The 22416-nt window shown below is 37.3% G+C and overlaps 1 protein-coding gene across 1 annotated transcript in view; it reads right to left on the minus strand.

Annotated features, from left to right (window-relative positions):
* Positions 1-4188: 4188 nt before the first annotated feature.
* slc39a13 (solute carrier family 39 member 13) overlaps positions 4189-22416 on the minus strand; it is a 33922-nt gene continuing 15694 nt past the window's right edge. The window contains exons 5-10 of the mRNA XM_035419467.1: positions 18776-18922; positions 15943-16032; positions 14865-14915; positions 11637-11769; positions 6549-6648; positions 4189-6115 (exon numbers count right to left, since the gene is read on the minus strand). Coding sequence (XP_035275358.1) covers positions 6040-6115; positions 6549-6648; positions 11637-11769; positions 14865-14915; positions 15943-16032; positions 18776-18922 — 597 coding nt within the window. The 3' untranslated portion in view covers positions 4189-6039. The remainder of the gene's footprint in view (positions 6116-6548; positions 6649-11636; positions 11770-14864; positions 14916-15942; positions 16033-18775; positions 18923-22416) is intronic.

The following is a 22416-nucleotide window of genomic DNA, read 5'->3' on the forward strand; positions in this document are numbered from 1 at the left end:
TCCACCATTTCCCGCAAGCCCATAAATGTGAAACCTTTTATAGTTTTCAAGCTGTTGTTGGAAATGTCCAATAACTCCAGCTGTGAAAGACTGTGAAAAATCTTGGGTTCCAGGATGGAAATCTGATTCCTACTAAGATTCAACAACCTGAGAGAGGGAAGATCCAAAAATGCATCTGTAGAAATCAGCTGTATAGTGTTCGCGAAGAAACTGATCTCTTCCAGAGCAAGTAGACCATGGAAAACCCCTGGAGGGATTGTGATCAGGTTATTGTAATCCAGAAACAACCTCAGCATTGACCACTTCACCCCTATAAAAGCATCCTTATCCAGATCACTTATCTGATTAAAGCTTAAGTTAAATGTTGGCAGCTGTGACAGACCCTGAAATACATCCGATGCAATGTGAATGATCTTGTTCATTGTCAACCGAATTTCTGACAGTGCTTGAACATGTAAAAACACCCCTTTTGCTAACTCCTGGATTGAATTGTTAGACAAATCCAGAACCAGAAGATTTAACAGACCCAAAAAGCCTTGAGCACTGATTACCTTAATCCGGTTTTCATTCAGGAGAAGAGTCTTTAAACTGGAAAGTACCAAAAATGGATTTCCCTCTATACGTTCAATGTTATTCCTGCTTAGGGACAGTAGCTCCAGTTTATCCAGTCCCAAAAATGTTTGGTTGTCAAAAACTGTAATGGCATTTATGCTCAAGTCTAAATGCCGTAGCTCAGTCAGTGATTCAAATGCTCTTGTAGGGATCCGCCAAATGAAGTTGCTCTTCAGCCTAAATCTTTGAGTCTGGTCTGGTATGGAGGATGAGGGAGGGATATCTCGAAGACCAGAGTAGTTGCAGTCCACATCTGAAGACGCCAAATAACATGTGCACCGGGAAGGGCACTCCGAGCCTGACATTGCTTCGCTCAAGAGGGAATGCAGAAGAATGCCCATTGCTGCCATGAGGAGATGAATGCCAGCCATTTCTTATCTCAGTGCTAGTTGATAATGTTAAACCAGGAGGGCACTGAGGCTCTCCAAGTCTCAGCACTGACATCAGTGTGAATGCAACCTTTCACTTATCCCTTAAGCAAGCTCATAGCATTTTGCCTCTGTAAACAACCATTAAAGTTAATGTATTTTCTTCTCTCACACTAAGTCTGTCCGAACTTTCTAGCAACAATAGTAGAGCGCATTAAATCACACTATTCTGAAACAATGTTTTCAGAACAGGCAATGACTCTGCTTGGGTTCACAGGAAAATAGTCATGTGGAAATGTCCGGAATAGAATGAGGCAAGTACCAGATGCTGTCTGAGCAAATAGTGCTACAATGGTCTTGACAATTTGTGAGAACAGCAAAGACTACTCACAAAAGGCAATGAGCTGAAGTGCTAGTGAAATTTGTTCAGCAGCAGAGAGCAGCGTCATCTCAGTCCTTTACAATATGAGATGAATTTAATGCTTTTTTCTTGGTCTGGAATGTAAATATTCTGTCGACTTCCTAACTGGACAGCATCCTGACACATTTATCTTTTTGAAATAAGAATCTCTGAGGTGATTTCTCTTCATGGCCTTTTAGAGGCATTGCAATTACAGTGAGAGTAGTCGCATCAAAAAGGAGTTCATAGACTACAGCAATAATGTCCAAATGAAAAGTAATAACACTTACAAAACATGAATATCAGGGATGATAGCAAATCTAACCATTTGCTATCATCTATATCTAAGCATGGCAAAAAGGAAGCAGTACAAAGCACACGAGTATAAAAGCTTTACATTTCTACATGTGGCTAAGTCAGTGGGTTTCAAACAGACCATTGCTGATGCGTTGTATTGAAATGTTAACCTTAATAAATATCCAGTGGAACCCAGATCATGCAAAAATAAGCGCTGTGAGGTGCCACAGCTGTGTCTAACGAGCAAATAAATACAAACATAAAGAATGAAAAATTAAATACATTTAGAATCTATATAACCTAAATTGTGGGGGAGATCAAAATCTCATTTTTCATGCACCTCTGTCATAGGACTTTGTGACCCCATAGTCGTGAATCATATCTTAATCACATTGTACATTTGTATGCAGATCTTTGCAGAAATAATTTAAAAATACTAATTTGCATAAGAATACCTGCAGGTGCTATATTTACTACCTAATACACTGCAAAACAGAAACTGCTTAAAGTGCATTGTTTTATTTGCTTATTCGCTGTTTACATGACCTGCTTGGTTCACAGAGGTGCTGTCCACTGAATCAAACCAGTCTTTATCTTGAGACAGTGTATGCTCCCATTACCATTTCTCTTGTCTGAAGTTCCCATAATTCCTATTATGTCTATGGGGTGCATGTGAAACGCAAGACAAACAAGCATAACAGAATTATAAAAGCAAAAATGACTCAAACTACATTTGATGGGGACAGATTTATCTACTGTTTATCCACTGACTAGGCGAGGACTACATGAGGGTCGGTTGTAAAGGCCTAATATGTAAAACAATAAACCTGAAAGAGGGTGCACTTTCTCTTTCACATCACTGCGTGAGTACCACAATAAATGTAACATGTATTTAACAAAATGGGCCAAATTTGTCCTTAATATCTGAACAAAAATTAACCGCTTAAGTCGCAACGGCCTGTATTCGGGCCAGAGTGGGTTTATTTGCGTCAATTCAGTTTTGGTCACATGATACCCGATTTTAAAGTGTTAAAACCCACGGTTCTATCGCTATAATTTATTTTACAATTCCATTGTCACAACGGTTCCTTATTTTGTAATGTGTGGTGGCAGAATAAGCTTGGGGGCTCCTCACTTTCTTTGCATTTTGGAAATCCACAAACGACACAAATCACAATAAAGTTGGTGTGCTTGTTATGGCAAGAATCCAGCAAACAAAATCCAAAGTAATTTTTAGTCCCAAAAATCTGGCAACTTGGAGAAATCTTGGTAGAATGTCCATGGTTTACTTAAAAAATTCTCCAGAGGAGAATTGCTGTCTGTTTTGCCACTGGATGTATTGTGTGCAAAATTATGTTAATGCCGGTTTGTATAGATTCTCTGGAATAAAACAAGCCCACCTAATAGCTTCTCAGACCAGCACTGGCCAAGCAGTCCCTCAGTATATCTTATGGGACCTGATACGACTCAACATTAACAGTATAACTTGATGGCACAGAAGAATCTTAGATAATGAAATTATATTTCTAATTGTGTATTGGTTGTTCGACTTGCATAAAAGGACACATAATTTTGCCAGCATAAACAAACCATAACTTTTTTAGTTGGCATACTTTGACATGTTGATGAGGGTATTTGACAAAGAATTAAATCAATGCACCTCAATCATTTGATTAGTAAACTAGACATCTAATGTATTTATTTGCTACAATCTTCCAGACCAGCATGTCTCCAATCAAAAAATAATGATCTTTTAGATAAGAAAAAACTTCCTCTTCTACAACTGTTTATGCTTCTGTTACTTTGTTTCAGAACTATTTGGAGTATTCTAGGGAAAACAAACTCCCAAGGGTTACCGTTCAGAAGAGACCAGGATTATGCCTGTAGTCAGAAGGGTTCAAGAACAGTAACCATTTTATTTTGGGTGTCATTTTCCAGCTTGTGTTAAAAAAGGGTGTGCTACAGAACATGTTAAACAAATGGTTTACTTTTAAGGTGTGGAGGGGCATTATTAAAGGGAAAGCACAGAGAGATATTAATTTGGGCCGCATCAGGAGTAGTCTACAGTAAGGACGTCATGGGCTGTGCAGGTTACATGGACAACCCACAATATAGTGGGTTGCTCCAGAACAGATGACTAAGGAAGGCAACCTGCAGGGGAGTCGTTATGGCAACAGCAGGCTGCCAAGCCGACTGCATCGAAATTGGGCAAGTGTGAACCCACATTACATGCCCCCACTGGTTCCCATATGACATATCAGGTTTAAAATTCAGCTCTGGGAAATGTAGAATAAATGCATCTACTTTGTACGATACAACCGTGCAGTTCTTTTCCACTGTGGTCTGTTCCTTGAGAAAGGAAGAAGAAAAAAAACACTTTGCATTTTAAACATTATTTGAACAAGCAGCTGCAATTAAACAGCACTATAAATGGCAATGAGCCAGTGAGAGGCTCCCAGAAAGTAATGACTGTACCACTGCTTTATTGCAATACAAAAAGGGATACGGTAATCCTGCAAAGTTGCATATCTTTAATAGAAGCTGCTGTCTCTGCTATTTTTTGGATGGTTGTACTTGCAAAAAAGTAAGTTACATAGTTATTACAGTTAATCTTGGTAAAGTGAGGAATAAGCAAATAGTGTGAAGCACAGAATAAGCAGCCACAGATTAAGAACTGGTCATATAAACAAAAGAAGTGATCTAACACATCACAAAAGAAAATGACAATATAAAGTGAAATAATATCATCAGACATGGTAAGGTCATGGAAACATAATTTATTAAAATGTACCTGTTCAAATCTTTGACATTTATTTCTACTCATGCTCATATAAAAATATGTCAAAGATAAACTGTATTTAAATATACATCTTTATTAACCAAACAGGATAAAGATGTGAAACAAATATATTTTTCATAATTTTAAGCATTTGTTGAGAAATAAAGAAAAGGAAATACAATTAAGGTGCAAACTTCCTTAGGTGAAATGTTTAAATGCCCACTCAGAAGAGAGTAAGGGCCAGGAGCAGCCATTAATATCCATTAAATAAACCATAAATATTGCTCCATGAATTTCTTATCAACAGAAAAATGAACCAAGTACCAAGAACTTTCACCTACATGAAAATCATTTATGGAAACCAGTGCTTTTCATATACTGTAGCGAGCGTTACTAGGATGATACAAAATCAATAACACAAGAAGGGTGTAACTGGGCATGTCAATCATACTTGCTGAGTTTTAAATCAAATGAAAGGAAATGTGTGCAAGGTATGCAATTTTGGAAATGTCAAACACATTCAAAAAAATAAACTGTAACAGGAATATGTCATTACAAATAGGACAAGCCAATAAGACTAGTTTACTTCACAAGATACACATTTAATTTGGTGTATACACATCATTACAAGAGATAACATTTTCTTGCGTATTGACCGTATGCTAAAGGCACATGATTTCCGATCTTGGTTGTCAAACGTTTTAATAGATTGGACTGTATGCTATGATAGTTCCTTGTGCTATTCCTTTGAGGATACATGTGTTAAACCCAGGTAAGGACAATATGCCCATAACTGACAAAACAAAAAGATTGCAAAACAGCATAAGCTGCTGTTAATATTTGCAACTATATGACTGAATGCGATGGCAAAACTTGTACAAATGTGTTTGTTTTGTGCATATGTGTGTGCATGTATGTGCGTGAGAGTAAGAGAGCGAGTGAGCGAGCCAAAGAATGATGGAAGGTAGGTCAAGGGAGAGTCAGACTGAAAAAGGAAGAGTAAGAGAGGCAGAAAAAGAAAACATGAGCGACAGTGGCAGAAGAGAGGGAAACAGGGTGATAGAGACAGGAAGATAGAAATTTCATATAGAACCTTTGTGTACGTGTATGAGTGAAAGTACTATATGGAGACATAGATTAGTAGAGTGGTGGATCCTTTTTTCCTTTTGGTTTGTGCATTCAGAAGCTGCCCTGTGGGGCTATATGCCACGTTTCATTATTTCAAATTAGTGAGAGGAAATACAATGGCTTTTTGCATTTACCACATGCTACTTCCTCCATCTGGTGCCCCCCAGCCATTTTGTACAACTTGAAGGAGATGGGGCCTGAAATACTGCAGATTAGATCTGTGGAATGAACCAACAAGCCAGGCTCAGGTCCTCTTTCAGCCTCCGACTGTCAGTTCATTTCAATTTTGATGTTGCGGCTTCAACTGTTCCTGAGCCTGAAAGATCCACCCTGTAGTGGAATAACAGTTTCCAGAAACCACTGTCCTGTTGAAGTTATTAAAGCCAAGGATCCATTTTGTCCACAGTGGATGACCCTCAAATGGGAAGAGGTCGTCCCTTTGACCCTTTTTGAAGTTAATCCACAATTGCCGACATGAGGGCCATGACTGCAATTCCAGAACATAGCAGCAGGATCTGCAAGAGGGAGTGTCTGGAAACAAACAGCAAAAGCATTCCTGTAAAAAGAAACTAGGACAGTCCTCTGTCCTGAAATTCCAACAGTGTTTTATTCTCCTTGTGGCATTAGAGCAGGGGTGTCCAATCTTATCAAAAAAGGGCCAAGGTTTTTGTTCTAGCTCTGCACTATGACACCCGACTCAACTAATTAATTTATAGTCTTCAATCAACACCGTGATGAGTAGAATCAGGTGGCCTAAGGCTAGGCTATAACAAAAACATGCACCCACACTGGCCATTTTCAGATAGGTTCGGACACCCCTGTTTAATAAGACGTGGTGCATGCCTTAACCCTGGCAAAGATGGACTACAGTATGGTGCCATGCATACTTTCTGGAGGGCTGCTATATAGACACAATTATTTACGTTCAGACAAGTGTCAATATATGGCTGAAGTAGGCAGTTACCTGGGGTTGGTTTCCTCCAAAAGATCTGGAACAACACTGACCAGAGCAATATAGAGAAAGCCACCTGATGAGAATGGCAGGATCCAGGCAGTTGAATCTTCTGCAAGGATAAGGAAAGGAAACACAGTAACACCTGGGCACTGCATTGCTTGTTACTAGCCCTGTTATCTCTGCATGATTCATTGCATGCTGCAAGCCTTTCTCCACTTCACTCCTAGACTGTATCATTGTCACTAGATGAGCATTACTGTTCACTCTGTGAATTTTCAAAATCTGATATGCCACTGCCACCACCCCTACCCCCAGAAGATTTTATTTTATTTATTGTCTGCCGGGACAGTACAAAAATTAAAAAGGCTCATTCTTCTATCTTAACTTCTAATAGTAAACATGCTGTCCCATATGATGCAATGTTGTCGCCTCCTCAAGTTCATTTGGGTGGGGGACAATTATCTGATGCCTAACTTTGGTAGTATGAATACCGTTAAAGGTCCAGAAAGCTAAAATGAGTGAATTCTTGAATCCTGATTGTCAAATCAGTGCCCAACCTCACTAATGGTCTTCTGACTGAATGGAAGAATCCCTGCAGCAATGCTCCAACATCCAGTATAAAGCCTTCCCAGAAGAGTGTAGTTTGATATAGCAGCAATAGGGTGGAAACTACATATTAATGGCCATCATTTTGGATGAGATGTTGGACATCAGGTGTCCACATACTTTTGGCCATGTAGTATATGTACACTGACTACAGGATATCATGCATATCTAAGTACTATTTATACTTTTCAGATTATTGTTAATTGTTAAACTTTATAACGCCTGCGATGACAAACAACACTGATGGAATGGTCTGTACATTCAGAGTACTAAAGTGCTTATATTAATTTAGAAACGTCAATGTTAAATACAGAATGTTGAAGCGCTGTAAATACACTTTTATTTACCCTTAGTTTATTTTTCAATTTTAATGACAAAATACAGGCATTGACTGAGATAATTGCAGATCCCTGCACCATGCTCCTGGTTTAACCCGAACACCAGCTTGCCTGTAACAAGCTGAAGTTGTGACATATTAGCAAAGAATGACAGAATGTTTAAAAATCCACCATGGAATTTTACATGACTTCTGGAAGGGCTGAATAGCACCAGCTAACAACATTACAGACCGGCATGTAAAAGATGCCACAAGTGAGGCATCAGTGCAAGTTAACTATACCAAAAAATATTAAAAAATATATATATTAACCCCTTAGCGCACATGCCAAATCTTGCCAATCCTTGCCCATTTAGGGGGTACCCTATTTAAAGCTTTATAACTCCAGATGTGAACACCACAGAGACTTGAAAAATTGCTTAAATGAAGCAAGACATTTGTACAATTTACAATACTAATGCAGATTAGTTTATATTCATAATTTTGGAAGAAATAAAGTGCCACAAATGCATTTGTCTAGACAAAAAAAATAAAAAATGAATTTGCACTTTAGTTTGCAATGAAATACTGAGAGATTGCATATATACAGCATGTTAAACTATACACGGGCTGGATCAAAAACTTCTTGACCACAAGTTCATAAAATCTAAGGGTGGATATGTACAACTACTATAGATGTATGAAGCAAAAACTAAGCAGTGTACCCAGCGTCTCCACATCTATCCAAAATGTCTAAATTATGCATTGCTGTAAATCACAACATAGTCACGTATTTAACTACAAATCAACTGTTTTGACTCAAGAAACTCACTTCTGCATCATTTTCAAGTGGGAATTACTAGCTTTCAGTCAGTACAGCGATCTAAAATATCTAGGGGTCCAGAAACATATCCAAAATCTCTCCAAAAATGAATAAAATGCTTTTTGTCCATTATAAAGCATACAAATGAGCCCCTTATGAAGGTGTAAGATGAAACATTGCTATCAGATTAAAAAATGTGGTACAGTATTACGGTATGTGTAATAATTAACTCTTGTATGTATTTCTATACTCTGTCCTAGAGCCCGACCGATATATCGGTTTGGCCGATATATCGACCATTATTTGACTTTTTTGACGACATCGGGATCGGCAGTTATGCAGCCGATGTGTCCCGATTTTTAAATAAGTATAATAAACAAAAACATTGATTATTTATCTGTACTTGTCTGTTCGAACGTTGTAATTGCTGTTTACTAGAATTATCCAGTAGAGGGAGCTCTAATACAAGTGTGAACTGCAGCAGCTGACGCGCTACTTCTGTAATAAGACGTTTGTCACTCGTGCCTCATCCAATATTCTCCACTGCAAGACTTGTCTGCACAGATTCGATTGCCGCAATAAAGTTATGTTTATTTAGTGAACGTTTTTAATTAAATGCGTCTATACGACCACTATGTTTATCAATCCTCATTATCAAGCGAGCGAGCTAGCTAACATATTTGGTTCACTTTAGCAAGCTAGCTGGCTACCAAGCCTTTATGAAGTGGCAGTGAGCACATAAGCAGCGTAGGATCTACATTTCCAGAGGACATCGCTGTATTCTCAAATAAATGACCAGCCAAAATAAAATGGTGATTGAATGTATCACACGTTGTTTTTTATCTGAGATAATGATATTAGCTACTATATGATGTTGTGTCAATAGCCAACGCGTTATTGCAAGCGAGTGTGTCATCTAGTCACGTGTCATCGTAGCAAGCTAACCAGACAGTAAAAACGCAGATAAAACACTTCTAATGTGGATCATTTTAAGCCATGTTATCTAGCTTTGTCGTGATAACAGGAGAGAAGGATTGCTGTTGGAGAAGTGAATCAACCAACAGTTAGCGTGGGTAACCTGCACGAAAGCGCATTGTAGTTTTTTTCACCACCGAATTCTTATGGACAAGCCTCACATTACGTATTTCATCCAGTCAATTTAGTTTCATCTAACGTTACACTTGATTCACTCATTAGCTTCGCTAGATAAAGTCTTACTCTTTGAGATCATGTAGTAGGAATAAAATAAGAAAATATAATTCATTTAACTTACTGAGATTAAATAATAAGAAATAATGAGGCTATGTCAACAGCTAATGCGTTATTGCAAGTGAGTGTGTGTCATCTAGTCACGCGTCAGAGCGCATTGTAGTTTTTTTCACCGCCAAATTCTTATGGACAGGGAAGATAGATAAAGTCTTACTCTTTGAGATCATGTAGTAGGAATAAAATAAGAAAATATAATTCATTTACTGAGAACAGATACTAAGAAATAATAATAACAAATTAATAACAACAACAACAATAATAATAATATTCATAAAAATACATGTTTGAAACTGGAAAACTGATTTTTTTAAATTAATTTTTTTATAGATGGCTGGAAAAGAGAGGAATTATGAGTTGGAGTTATTTTGAATTCACACCACTTGAAGATGGTGTTAATATATATATTTAATTTAATATCATCTTTTACATTTTTTTTATCTATCAAAAAGTTCTTTGTGTGTTTATTTTTATTTATTTGTTTTCTTATAAGTTAAATGTTCCCAAATATAGATAACCTTTGATAAAATATAAGTTTTTCAAATTGATTTGAAAATGTTGCACTTTGACAAAATATTGGTCAAAACATCGGTGGGCTAGGACTCTCCAAAATCGGGATCGGCATCGGACCCAAAACTCTGGCATCGGTCGGGCTCTACACTGTACTCTCGTATGTTTTCTTGTTTGGGGATGGGACGACATGAAAACAATTTTCAAACATCCACCACGTAATGTTCCAACTCTCACGTCATCACTGTTGCATGCTTCACAAAAACTATTACACTATTAACTAACGCTTACATTACAGTGTGAAATATCCACATTATATAATACCACTAACCTATTTAAAGACACTCAATTTCAAAAATAACGTATATAACCACAATATTTTGAGCAGTAATACTTACATAGCAATGATTAAATCTTATCTATGTTCAGTAGATGGAGACAAAGACAGTAAATCAATGATACTGTTCTATTCACTTCTGTTTTGCTCCAGAAAATGATGTCAGCTAGGTCTATCAGCAAACATATGCCTTAGCTATGCCCAGAAGTCTTCAATAATATTAGTATAATATAGTATTTCCCAAGAAATTACGAAAAATTGTTGACCACGTTTCGTTAGGTGCAACATCTTTTACTGCTACCAAGAAGTGAATGCGTAAGTGAATGCGATGATAAGAAAATTTTCGGTTACGCGGACCTATAAAACGCTATTCCAAAAGCAAAATTAGACATGCTACACATCGTTAGAAAGCTTATACTCTCACCTACTGAATAAATGAATTGTCAATCATGCCAGCCTGTACTAAAAAGGGTGACAATGCCGTAAACAACACCTGTGGTATTACGCACAGCTATTGTGGAAGGTACCCAGGCGTCACAAATGCGCATATATTTCACAAACGGATTGTCCAAAACAATATATGATCTCTACGCGTAAAACCAATGGTAAGGTTGTATATTTATTCAATATTTAGTCCCAGATATTGACTGTAGAATGACATGGTATCATTTTTAAAAACTTTTTTCTTGTTTAATAACAAAAATTTTAATAACTCCCAAGCACTTTGTGTTTGGACCCCTAATAAATAAATGGCCATTGATATTCATTGTACATAAACAAATCTACTAACTAGTGCAAGGAATGGTCCTTGCACTGCCAGAAGGTATTAGAGAGAGACATGGTATCAGCAAGGGAACACTGAAAGGGGACTAGCGGTTGGCTAACCACTACTTAAAATGCTCCTATATATGTACAAATGCAGCTGCTAATGCAGTAAACAAGGTATAACATGCAACTCTTAAGGTGTCAAACACTGTGATTGTCGATTAACCCAGAGATGTACAAGTTAAAGGGGTTACACATGATTCCTGCATAGCTGATCTTGCTTTGCGGAAATGCCTTTTTAAGCAAGCTAGGTTCAAGCTGGGGCCCAACCTGCAGTGGCATCTGTGGTGGCAAAGATGTACAAATTCTTCCTAAATGGGCCCTTTAACATGCTTTGCAAAATCAGATTAGGGGAAGAAAGGGCTGATGGGAAGGAAAGTAAGAACTGTGCAGCCCTCGTCTGCAATGGCTCACCTGCTCCTTTGGGCGACTGTGCGCAGAGGGCAAAGCAGGCACCCAGTACCCCGCCCAGGGCAGTGGACAGCTGCATTTTGGCAGCACTCCACCGGTCAAAGCCAGCCCTCAGCAGAATGGCAAAATCCCCGACCTGAAACCCAAAATAATTTGGATATGACACAAATACAGTGGATATGACAGGTTGGATAGTACCGTTACTAATACTATCAATGTTATTAAGCTACTCTTTGATTAAATAAAAAAATGTGGAGGACTGACAAGTTTTTCAGGGTTTGCAGCCATTGCCACTGAAGAAAATGCCTTTTTTACACACACTGTTATGTTTTGCATACCTCCACCAGTACAGCTTTTAAGTCAATTTTGCTATACAAAAATTCCTATAGGGAAAACAAATCTACATTTTCACAGCGGTAAGCCTGGGGCATGCAGTTCAAATACAAGTACAACTTATGTGCTTCTCCCTTAATGCTCCTTTAAATTTCTAGTTCTTTCACTTCTGGCAATGTTAACACCAAATAGAACCTAAACTGAAGAACAGAAGAATGTGCATAATTTTGTTAGACCTCTTATCAAGGTCAAGCTCAAAGCTTATTGGCCAGTTGTGATTAATAAATTGGAATTCTTGTAACAAATTTTCATTAAAAAAAAATATTCAAAAATATGTAAAGACGTAGTGAAATAAAGATATAGAGTCTGTAAATGTAACCAGAGTACAAGATTAAAATGAATAGATAAAAGTGCCATCAGTCATTAAAAAGACACACAGCATTTGGATAAAAACTGTTTCTGAACCACCTTGACTGGGTTTTATGGCTGAGAGACAGAAGGGGTCTTTTTTAAGAGCCTTACTGCGGCACCTGCTAGTATAAATATTCTACTGACTGCAAGCCAGCATCCCAGCTATCTTCTATGCTGTTCCAACAATCTTCTGAATAGCTTTACAGCCTGTGCAATTAAATTACTGCACTAGGCGGAGACGTATCCAGTCAATATGCGCTACTCTGCAATGATAAAGTAAAAAAAAATCTGGAGAAAGTTAAGAAGATGCCGTGCCTTAATTGCAATAGTCTAGTGTTAGGTGGGTAGACTGAACGATTAGTCAAGTCGGTGAGTGCTAAAATTCCACAATTAAGGTTATGTAGGCTTGAGTGATGCTATGCTTGAGTGAAGCTAGGCTTCATAAAAAGAGGCAGTAGCTATCTTGTAGACTGGCACACATGGCAACAATACAACTGGTAGCCATTATGCGTAAAAAGAAAAATAATAATACAAACGTCGTTGCACACCCCCACTACTGTTTTGGGGCATCCCTTATATGAACATTTAAGATTGGTTGATGATCTCAATCACTACACCACTAATAATCATCCAGTCATAGGGGAATGATTGGCTCTATACTATGCATGATTGACTCTATCCCTGAAATCAATGATAATTTCATTGGTCTTGCGGCTGACATGAAGAGCAAGATTACTGACAGTGCACCACACATTTAAGTCACAAACCTACACACAAATGTTTAGCTACACTGTCATGAGTAAATGAGAGCATATCAACTAAGCACACAGCCCTGGGGGACACCGATTATATATATATATATATATATATATATATATATATATATATATATATATATATATATATATATATATATATATATATAAATAAATAAATAAATAAATAAATAAATAAATAAATAAATAAATAAATAAATAAATAAATAAATATATAAATAAATAAATATAAATAAATAAATAAATAAATAAATAAATAATCAGTTCATTCATCATCTGCTTCCTGCTTGTTAAAACAAAAAAAAATGCAAGTATAGTGACATGGCTGTATGACAGGTTTGTTGGTAACAGTGTTGACAGCAGGAACAATAATCAATTAATCACAAAAACTATGTTTTAGTGAAATGTTTGCTTTGCTGAAAGCCTCAAAAGACAGAAAAAAAAAATTGATCAGTCATAACGATAACATCAGCAACCTCTCCATCAAGGTGAATCAGCACACATCATAGACAACTACTACAGCCCTGTATATGTCTACTGTAGATCAATCAACATGTACTCACCTCTGGGTAGACTGCTTAACACCAATTTAACACAATTTAAATATACAAAACAAATTGTGAAAGAGAATTTATTAGCCAATGTTCGTCGTTAGTGCTAGCTGCCCGTATCAAATTAGTTATGACAGCTAGCTAGCTAGGGATGATAGTTACCACAAAGATCCTACTAAAAAGATAATGCTAGTCACCACAGCTGTAATTATTTAGATAACAGATAGCAAAGACAATGCGATACCTAAGATTAATAGAACTGGATAGATACATGGTTTCACTCTTGCTTTACTGGATCCGACACGTTATCATTGACTGCTTGCCACTTCAGACAGTCTGTGAATGACTGACTGCCCATCTGCTGTCTGTGTTCACTAGACATAACGGCCTCCCGTTGTCTTCATGTCATGTTCGTTTAGAACTTTTGAACAATAGAATTATTCAAATTACCTTTGTGCCTCCCCATGTTAAGTCTATCAACAATTCATTGTCAAAATTTTGAAATTCGAAGTCTCATTCAAATTCAGTAAAGTCTACAGCCATGGAAGTATAAAAAAACATGCAGGTCTCAAAATGATTGACAAAATAAGTGGTGCTGTGTCAGGATCTGCTGGATTTAAATTCAGCTATGTTTTCGCAAAATAGTTAATGGTGATTACTGTCCACCAGAGAACTGGCTACCGCGCTCAGTGTAATGAATAACATTCTTTAAATGTTCCAAAGCAGTGTGTCGGGCCAAGGAAATAGTGTCATCAACAGATAAATTAGAATGGTAACTGATATGGACCTACAATTTCTGGAATGTTACATTTTAAGGCATTTCATTATTACATACGAGAGCCACTGGGTAGTAATCTTTTAAGCACATCGCCTTGGATTTCTTTGGCAGTGGCACAATGGAACCTTGGTAAATTTAGGAACAACAGACAAACTCAATGATATATTATCAGCAAAAACAGGTGCTAGTTGATCAGAGAATAATTACGAACATGGGCCACACCGTCTGGCCACACGCCAGTCCCTTTACGAGCTTTCCCCTTCTAAACGGCTTCACTCATGTCAGCCTCACAGTACCCAAACAAGAGTGTCCTCTGAATTGCGTCCAGGACATAAATGCAGTCTGTAGTTACCTTTCAAGAGACGTCCCGGCATTTACTCACCTCGTGAGGAATTTCGTGGAGGAGAATGGCAAAGGTTGTTAGGAAACCTACCTGGCAGGGTAAGATGGAGAGAAACCAAATCAGCGTCGATTTATACGGGATCTGTCCCAGCCAGACACAACGTTGCCATGGCAACAGCTGACGAAAGGGCAGACTCAAAGCGCGTCTCGTGTCCCAGTGAGTCTGTGTACTTAACCGTAACCAAGGGAAGGTGATGCATCAATCCCCCTCTTCTCCATGGTGCTGCACACTATTTCCAGCAACGGTGGCTGCCATGGCAAGTTTGTGTCCAACATTGATCAACACAACACCACCGTCAGGCCCCATCTGGTGCAACGCATATAAGATGGCAAATTATCTTTATTACCCATATAATGCATTCCCTGGGCATTTGTGCGGTTTGCCTGCAGCTTGAAAAAATAGCGTATCTCTATATTCACTGCTCAAGCGTCCAGCGTTACAGTCCTGCCGTAACTTTCCAGCCCCATTGCCACCATTGAATGAGAAGATAAAACAGCCCATTGATATTAATAAATAAGTCTGACCTCCAACATTTCACAACCCCAAGTCACTTACAGAACTTTGACCATGACTTGTTAGGTTAATAATAATCCCAACCCTAACTTATTCCCACCCCACTACACCACCACCATACATAATATCACCAATACCACCATAAGCTTATTCACATGCACACGTATGTAGGTGTATGTTGGCATATGAATATGTATATGTATGTATGTATGTGTGAATATATATATCTATGTATATGTGTACGCATGGATTATGTATATATGCATGTGCACTTAAGTATCTACATGTATTCCTTATTATGTTCTCTTTTTCAAAACAACACTTATTAGCCCCAAATGGGGGGAAATATTAAAATAAATGAATAAATAAAACCACTGGAATGAGAGAGCAGAGTGGAGGGCACAGATTTAAAAAAATAATAATAATTTTAAAAAAAACAAATGAGCAGATAAGGTAGTGAGAACATGACTTGTGCTCAGCTTTCCATGAGCATGAGACTGATCCAAGCAGAGCCTGTTCTTTTACATCCTCCGGCATCACTTACTTTTCTGCTAACCAGGAAGCTGCCAGTCACTGCCAGTCCATGAGTGAAGTTGTCAATGCAGTTTGCCAGGAGGTTCAAATATCCACTGGTCTGCCAACATCAATCAATCATATCAGTCAACATTTACAAACATCTATGCATCTACATTTTTTTTTTGTTAAGTTCTTTTTATTCACATTCTTATATTTCCATAAGAATACATAAACGTGGGAGTGGTTGGTGGGTGAAAAAAATAAATAGACAGCATCACACATGATCACTACAAAGCAGAAATATGGCAATGTTATAATGAAAAGCATCATTTTAAAAGGTTCCTATTAACATGCTTGTATGACATGTCGTTAATGTGTTAATACAAGCTTGGTGTAACACTGCTGTGGACTTCTCCAAGACGCACATATCTCAATAATAATGTAACAAAGCATATGTCCATGAAAACCCAGGGTCTACCCAACCCTTCAAGATTCTTGACAGCAGCCAATCCCACCAAAAAAGCATGCATTTTTTGTTTATTGCGTACAATATTCGAATCAACAATCCAGGAAACATAGGAATCTGCACATTCAGAATATCTGCAAGTGTCAATACCACATAATTTTTGAAAATTGTTTGTTGGTACTCACTCCCACCATATATGTAGGTATGTACCAACTGCTCCTGATGAACAATTTTTACCAAGATATGTGTCCAATATTTTTATTCAAAATCTACGGTAGGGAGTAATATAGAATCTGTGCACCAACTTAAAATGAAACAATAAACTTGGTAAACCAGATTTTTGGAGGACTTAAAAATATTGCCTCAGATTGAACCCCAGTCTACAATAACACCCAAGTTCTCTGCTCCAAATAGAAGAAAAGGTTAGAGCATTAATGTCATGATTTACAAGCTTGTTATACCAGGATGAAACAAGGCCTGGAGTGGAATCTAGGGAATAAAGTTACTGTGGATGTGTTGGGAGGGTCCTATTCCATGGAACTCCACATGTATGGAGGGCTGCGGGGATCCCAAGATACAGAAAATATGAAAAATCTGGAATTTAGTAGATTTCCTTAGTATTCTGGAACATACCCAGACCTCATCAAAAATAGCACTCAATACATGCACGTTCCTGCTAATACATGGGGGTAAATATAAATAGGGGTGACCTATCTGCACCAGAGAGCTAATTTCCACACTTGTGTAAGTCATTCTATAAATTCTGGAATACAAAATTGGCCATTACATTGCATCTTCTTTTAAAGCATGGTTTCATCTTAAATGTACCCCCATTCTTTTCCTCTTAAAATGCACAAATTAGTTGTGATCTCATAAAAATAACAGTGTAGGATATGTGTAATGCTTAGATTTTGGCCTTAGAGAGGGAAACAGTGAATAAGAATGTGGCCTGGCCTCCCCATCACAAGCATCAAAGCAAATGTGATTGGGGCAATTTTAAATTCCACTGATACCCTAATCTAGGCTGACAATCTATGGGTCTCACCTCCTCAGAAGAGACAAACCATATGACACAGGACACCATATGGGGGGTTGGAGACCCTATATGCCTAACATTTCCCATTACTTTTAGTTTGAATGCAATCTTTAGGTAGGCCAGTCATTGCCATAAATTAGTCTGACCCCCCTTCCCTTCTCTCCTAAACCTTAAGCCAGCATCACCCAATCAGGGCAAACATCCTCAAGTCATGCTGGGTAAGGTATTTAAGATGGCTATAGGAGAAAGTTGTGTGTTGTGTTTGGTTTCAGATCCTGGAAGAAGAAGAGTTATCCTCTTTTTATTTTGGTGGTGGTTCCTTGGTTGTGTGCTTGTAGCTGGTTTCCTTTCATCCTGTGGCGCTTATACTGGAAGTGGGTGATACTTTGGCAAGGTCTGGCTTATCCCTCTCTCTAGTGAACTTTGATTTCTTGGTGTATTGTTTTTTATGTGATGTAAGGTATGTAATATCAGTGGTGTGTTGAGTGTAGAAATAAAGGATGGATAAAAATAAAAAATAAAAAAAAAACTCTCTTTCTCTCTCTTATCCAGAGCGATGTACAACAAAGTGTATAAACATAACCAGGAACAAGTATGTCGAAAACCCTAGAGAGAAGTACCGGTCCAAGTGCAGGGAACAACCGCATAGTTCAACTTGGACCCTGAAGGTTAAACTGATTAACACTAACACAAACGAGAACAGCAACAACGCAGTCTATGCAAAAATATAAGCAGTATTTCTAGATCAGTTGTTTAATGTTTTGTAGTATGTCTTCTGTTGGGTAATTTAGAAGTAGAGTGCCTGCATTCAATAAAGAATGCATGTTTTCAATGCATTAATATAACTGACTGCTTCTTATTGAATTCAATTATTTAATCTTAAAACCTGGCACAGGGCTTGTTTTGACTTGTTGGTTGATTCCACCAGTTTTCTGTAGACTGACCTATCAAAGAATTTGACAATTTAATTGATAATTCTCATTTTCAATAATAATTATTGAATTAAATAACATAAAATATATTTTACATGTAGGTTAAGTGACGGGTTCTAGCACGCAATATCGCTTGTGTTCAGTATTCAGAGTGCTGAACATTTTAACAAGGGCATTGACTGTGGGAACCGCTGGATTCGGAAAATAAACATATTCTTAATTAATCCTTACTTGCCCGACAACAGCACAAATAACAGCAACTGCTTTAGTCATATGTGAAGGCCAGCATGATCAACAATGCAAACTTTTTGTCATCTCAGGTTGGCAATTTTAAGATGCAGCAGGGTTGAACTTGAAAAATCTACTTTAATCAATATTTTGTTAACAGGGCAGGCTAATAAAATACACAATGATTCATTCTACTCACCTTAATTTTCCCCGTCTCTTGATGTGAAGGGATCTTTGGTTTTTCAGTCGAGTGACCATTGCTGCGGGCCAGCCACATCTCTTGAGGACTGCTCATCTGTCCACAGCTGGTCTTTGAATGTGTATTTACTACTGTGCATGCAGAGATCTAGGGGGTGGGATAGAGACAGGGAAAGATATCACCACATTTGCGTGAGCATTGGTTGAACAATATTTTTGTCATGTTCATTTGCAATTTCAAACCAGTAGCTACTATTTGTAGCTTTTCAAATTTTATATTTAGGGTAATCTTCACCAAACTGTTAGCCAACGTAATAAAACCAACTGAATACATTCACAGCCAAATACTGTGCTACTAAACTGAGCTGTGAAAGTATGTTTACATTGTTTTTATATTGTTCAGAATTGCTTGCAGACCATAGCTAGGATAGCACAAAAAATGAATACACACAAAACTACACATACATGAACACAGCTGCGTAGATTTTAATGTAAAAACAGACCATTTTTGAATGTTGATGCAATTCATAGTATTAGTACATTGTAATATGTACATATTACATTAATTTACCAAACATTCTTACAAAGAGCAAGTATACATGCAACATATGACACCGTTGTAGATGTTCATTAAAAACAAACTACCGTAGAAAATGCAACATCTACTTGCAGTTTGTAAATGCAGTTTCACACCCGTCAATAGAACAGTCAATCCATAACTGAGGTTTGAATCTGATGCTTTACAGTAAATTTACTTCAGCGTGACAAGTAATAGCCTATGTCATCTCAAGATTCTGCTACAGGAAAAAGATGACAACCAAAAGTTGCTTGATGATTATTTTTCTGTAAAAAGCAAATATGAAACATGTATTACTTTGATTTTTCAAACATGATGCCAGGGTATTCCAAATACTGAAGCTATGTATATTATTTTCATTTTTATATTTTAGGCATTTAGCAGATGTATGTACATCCACACAATCTGTACATACAATCCATTTTTAGTATTTACTGAAGGCTAAGTACCTTGCTCATAGGTACAATGGCAGTACCTTACCTGGGACCCAAAGCTATTTGTGCAAGGAGACCAAAGTTTATGCTGCTGCTACTCCTTTGTTTCACTTTAAAGAATGACTCATGTACTCATGTACTTTGTCAATACAACTGACCAAAAAGATACAGATTGTTGTACTGCATTAAAGATATACTAGATAAAATACTTATATAAGGTTATGTACTCATATAAAGTTATGTTTTTCAACTTAGTGAATATGTAATTGTACATACGTTTATGAGGCTGTATGCTCTTCTTTATGTTATCGTAATTATGGAAGATTTAATCAAACACAACATTCTACTGGTGACGGATTATTCCTGATAGAGAGAGCATCCTTGTCATTTACCCTGAAATACACAGAGACCTCATTGTCAATTCACACCTACTGTCAATTCTGAATACTTTTGATTCAACACAGTTGTGCCACTGTTAGATCTGAATTTAGACATCTTATGGTGATGTAGATGTCTCAAGATGAACAGAAATTTGCTTTAATAAATAAAAATGTAGATGATTCATTGTCATTAAAAAATGACATAGCCCAGGTGGGCACAGCTATTGCATCCTTGAGAAAGGCGTTTACTCTGAATTGCTTCAATATATATCTATAAGTATAAATGACAGTATCTACAAAGAATGTAAGCCATACAAATTGCTCTGGATTACGAGCATCTTCTAAATGTCTAAAATGTAAATACAGACATGGTATAGAGGGTCCAAGAAACCACCTTCAAAGGCAAATGCATCCATTTCCTTTTCTCCAGTGGCACCAAGGCCACAGCATATGCTGAGAGCTGGGCTTTGTTTGTTCTCTACTGTAAACGATTACTTCTTTTACTTCTGTGCTTTTAGCTGTTTTTTTCTCGTGTAACACCTGAGAGTATAAGTTGGAACATTACCTTTATTATCATTAACAACAATTACAATTTATTAAAATCCAGTAAAATAACAGGAATACACACACACACACTCACGCACGGACACACGCACATGCACACACTGCATATATATGGTGAGTGCCATAGTGTCTAGGTTTGTAATCAAAATATTTATAATATGGTCAGAGTGTCATAATGTTTAGAACAAATAGCGTCACAGGTATTTCTGATGATTCAGGTGTGTTCAATTGCTTCCTTAGTACAGGTATAAGAGAACTTTCAGTATCTAGTCTTGATTCTAGGCTTTTGATTGCCTTTGGAGTCTGTTACTGGTGTTTGTCAACATAAAGACCAGTGATGTTCCAATGAAAGGCAAGGAAGCCATTACGAGACTGAGAAATAATGGTTTAAAAAAATTTAAATAAATTTTAAAAAAACAGTCGGAGACATGGGCTAAACCTTAGGCTTACCCAAATCAACTGTTTGGAACATTATTAAGAATAAAGAGAGCACTGGTGAGCTCAGAAATCACAGTAAGCCAAGGAAGACCTCTGCGGAGAATATAATGAATTTGAAGGCATTGGTTGAACTTCAGCAGATAAGATGCTTCAGTACACTTCAGAATTCATTCGGTTACTGCTGGTACATCAAGAGGTACATCATCAATTTGGCGCATTTTCAACTATTTTATCCAATGGTGAAAGCAGATGTTTGATGCTGTTTGTTTATTCCGCCACCTGGTGGTCACTGTTCAACATTTCATCACCACTAAAGACAAAAACAAAAAAGAAAAACTATAAAACAATTTTTTTTAAACAACAACGCAAATATGTTGTTCTTCTTTTACTGAAACCCCCTCATTTACATATTGGATTGGTGATTATTATCCCCTCATGTTGCTCTTATTGTGGCTGAGAATTTATACACACACATGCATGTCTGCGAAATACTAATGGAAAATTGTTCACACAAATATGTCCTTTGACTTGAAAGCAATCACAGCAATTTATTCACACTTCCCATTCTCATGATTAAATCCTGCAGATAAATCCTGCAGTCTCATTTAATTTAACCACAAAGAGATTTGCTCCGAGATAAAAATATGACTTGAGGAAGCATAATTTTATTTATCAGTAGCACTAGGAGTTGTATACTCATTTTTGTACTTGTCTTAAATCAGTTGAGTAAGTACCAAAAGGTTAACAGTGTTTTTATTCAAATATACAGACATATAAAAATGCCTTTTAAAGCCATTTAACAGCAAGAGAAAGGCTGCTTTATATTTTAAAAGGCTGCTTTTTATTTTTGTATGACTTTGTAATACAGCAAGGAAAAAGGCGTTTATTCATGTGACTCAGAAATTCTGTATTAAGATGGGGAAAGGGGAAGTGCTACAATCCAGAAGGTTTGACATTTCTTTAAATAACTGGTCCAAGAATTACTCAGCCACATGATTATATGGAACAACAACTACAATCATTAAGGGCTGGACACAAACCAGAACCAGCTGGGATCACAACCACAAGGACCGCAGGTACCACACCTTCTACAGCACAAATCTTGAATGTCAAAGGGACAAACGCTCTTCAGTGGAGGCAAGACAGACTCCCCCGCCCCTAAAACATCATTTTCCTGAATGATCCAATGATTACAACACTACTGATAAGGTACAAACAATTTCATACTAAGCCATATGTTGCTCAATGC

The sequence above is a fragment of the Anguilla anguilla genome, chromosome 5 (genome assembly GCF_013347855.1).
Source record: "Anguilla anguilla isolate fAngAng1 chromosome 5, fAngAng1.pri, whole genome shotgun sequence".
NCBI classification, from domain to species: Eukaryota; Metazoa; Chordata; class Actinopteri; order Anguilliformes; family Anguillidae; genus Anguilla; species Anguilla anguilla.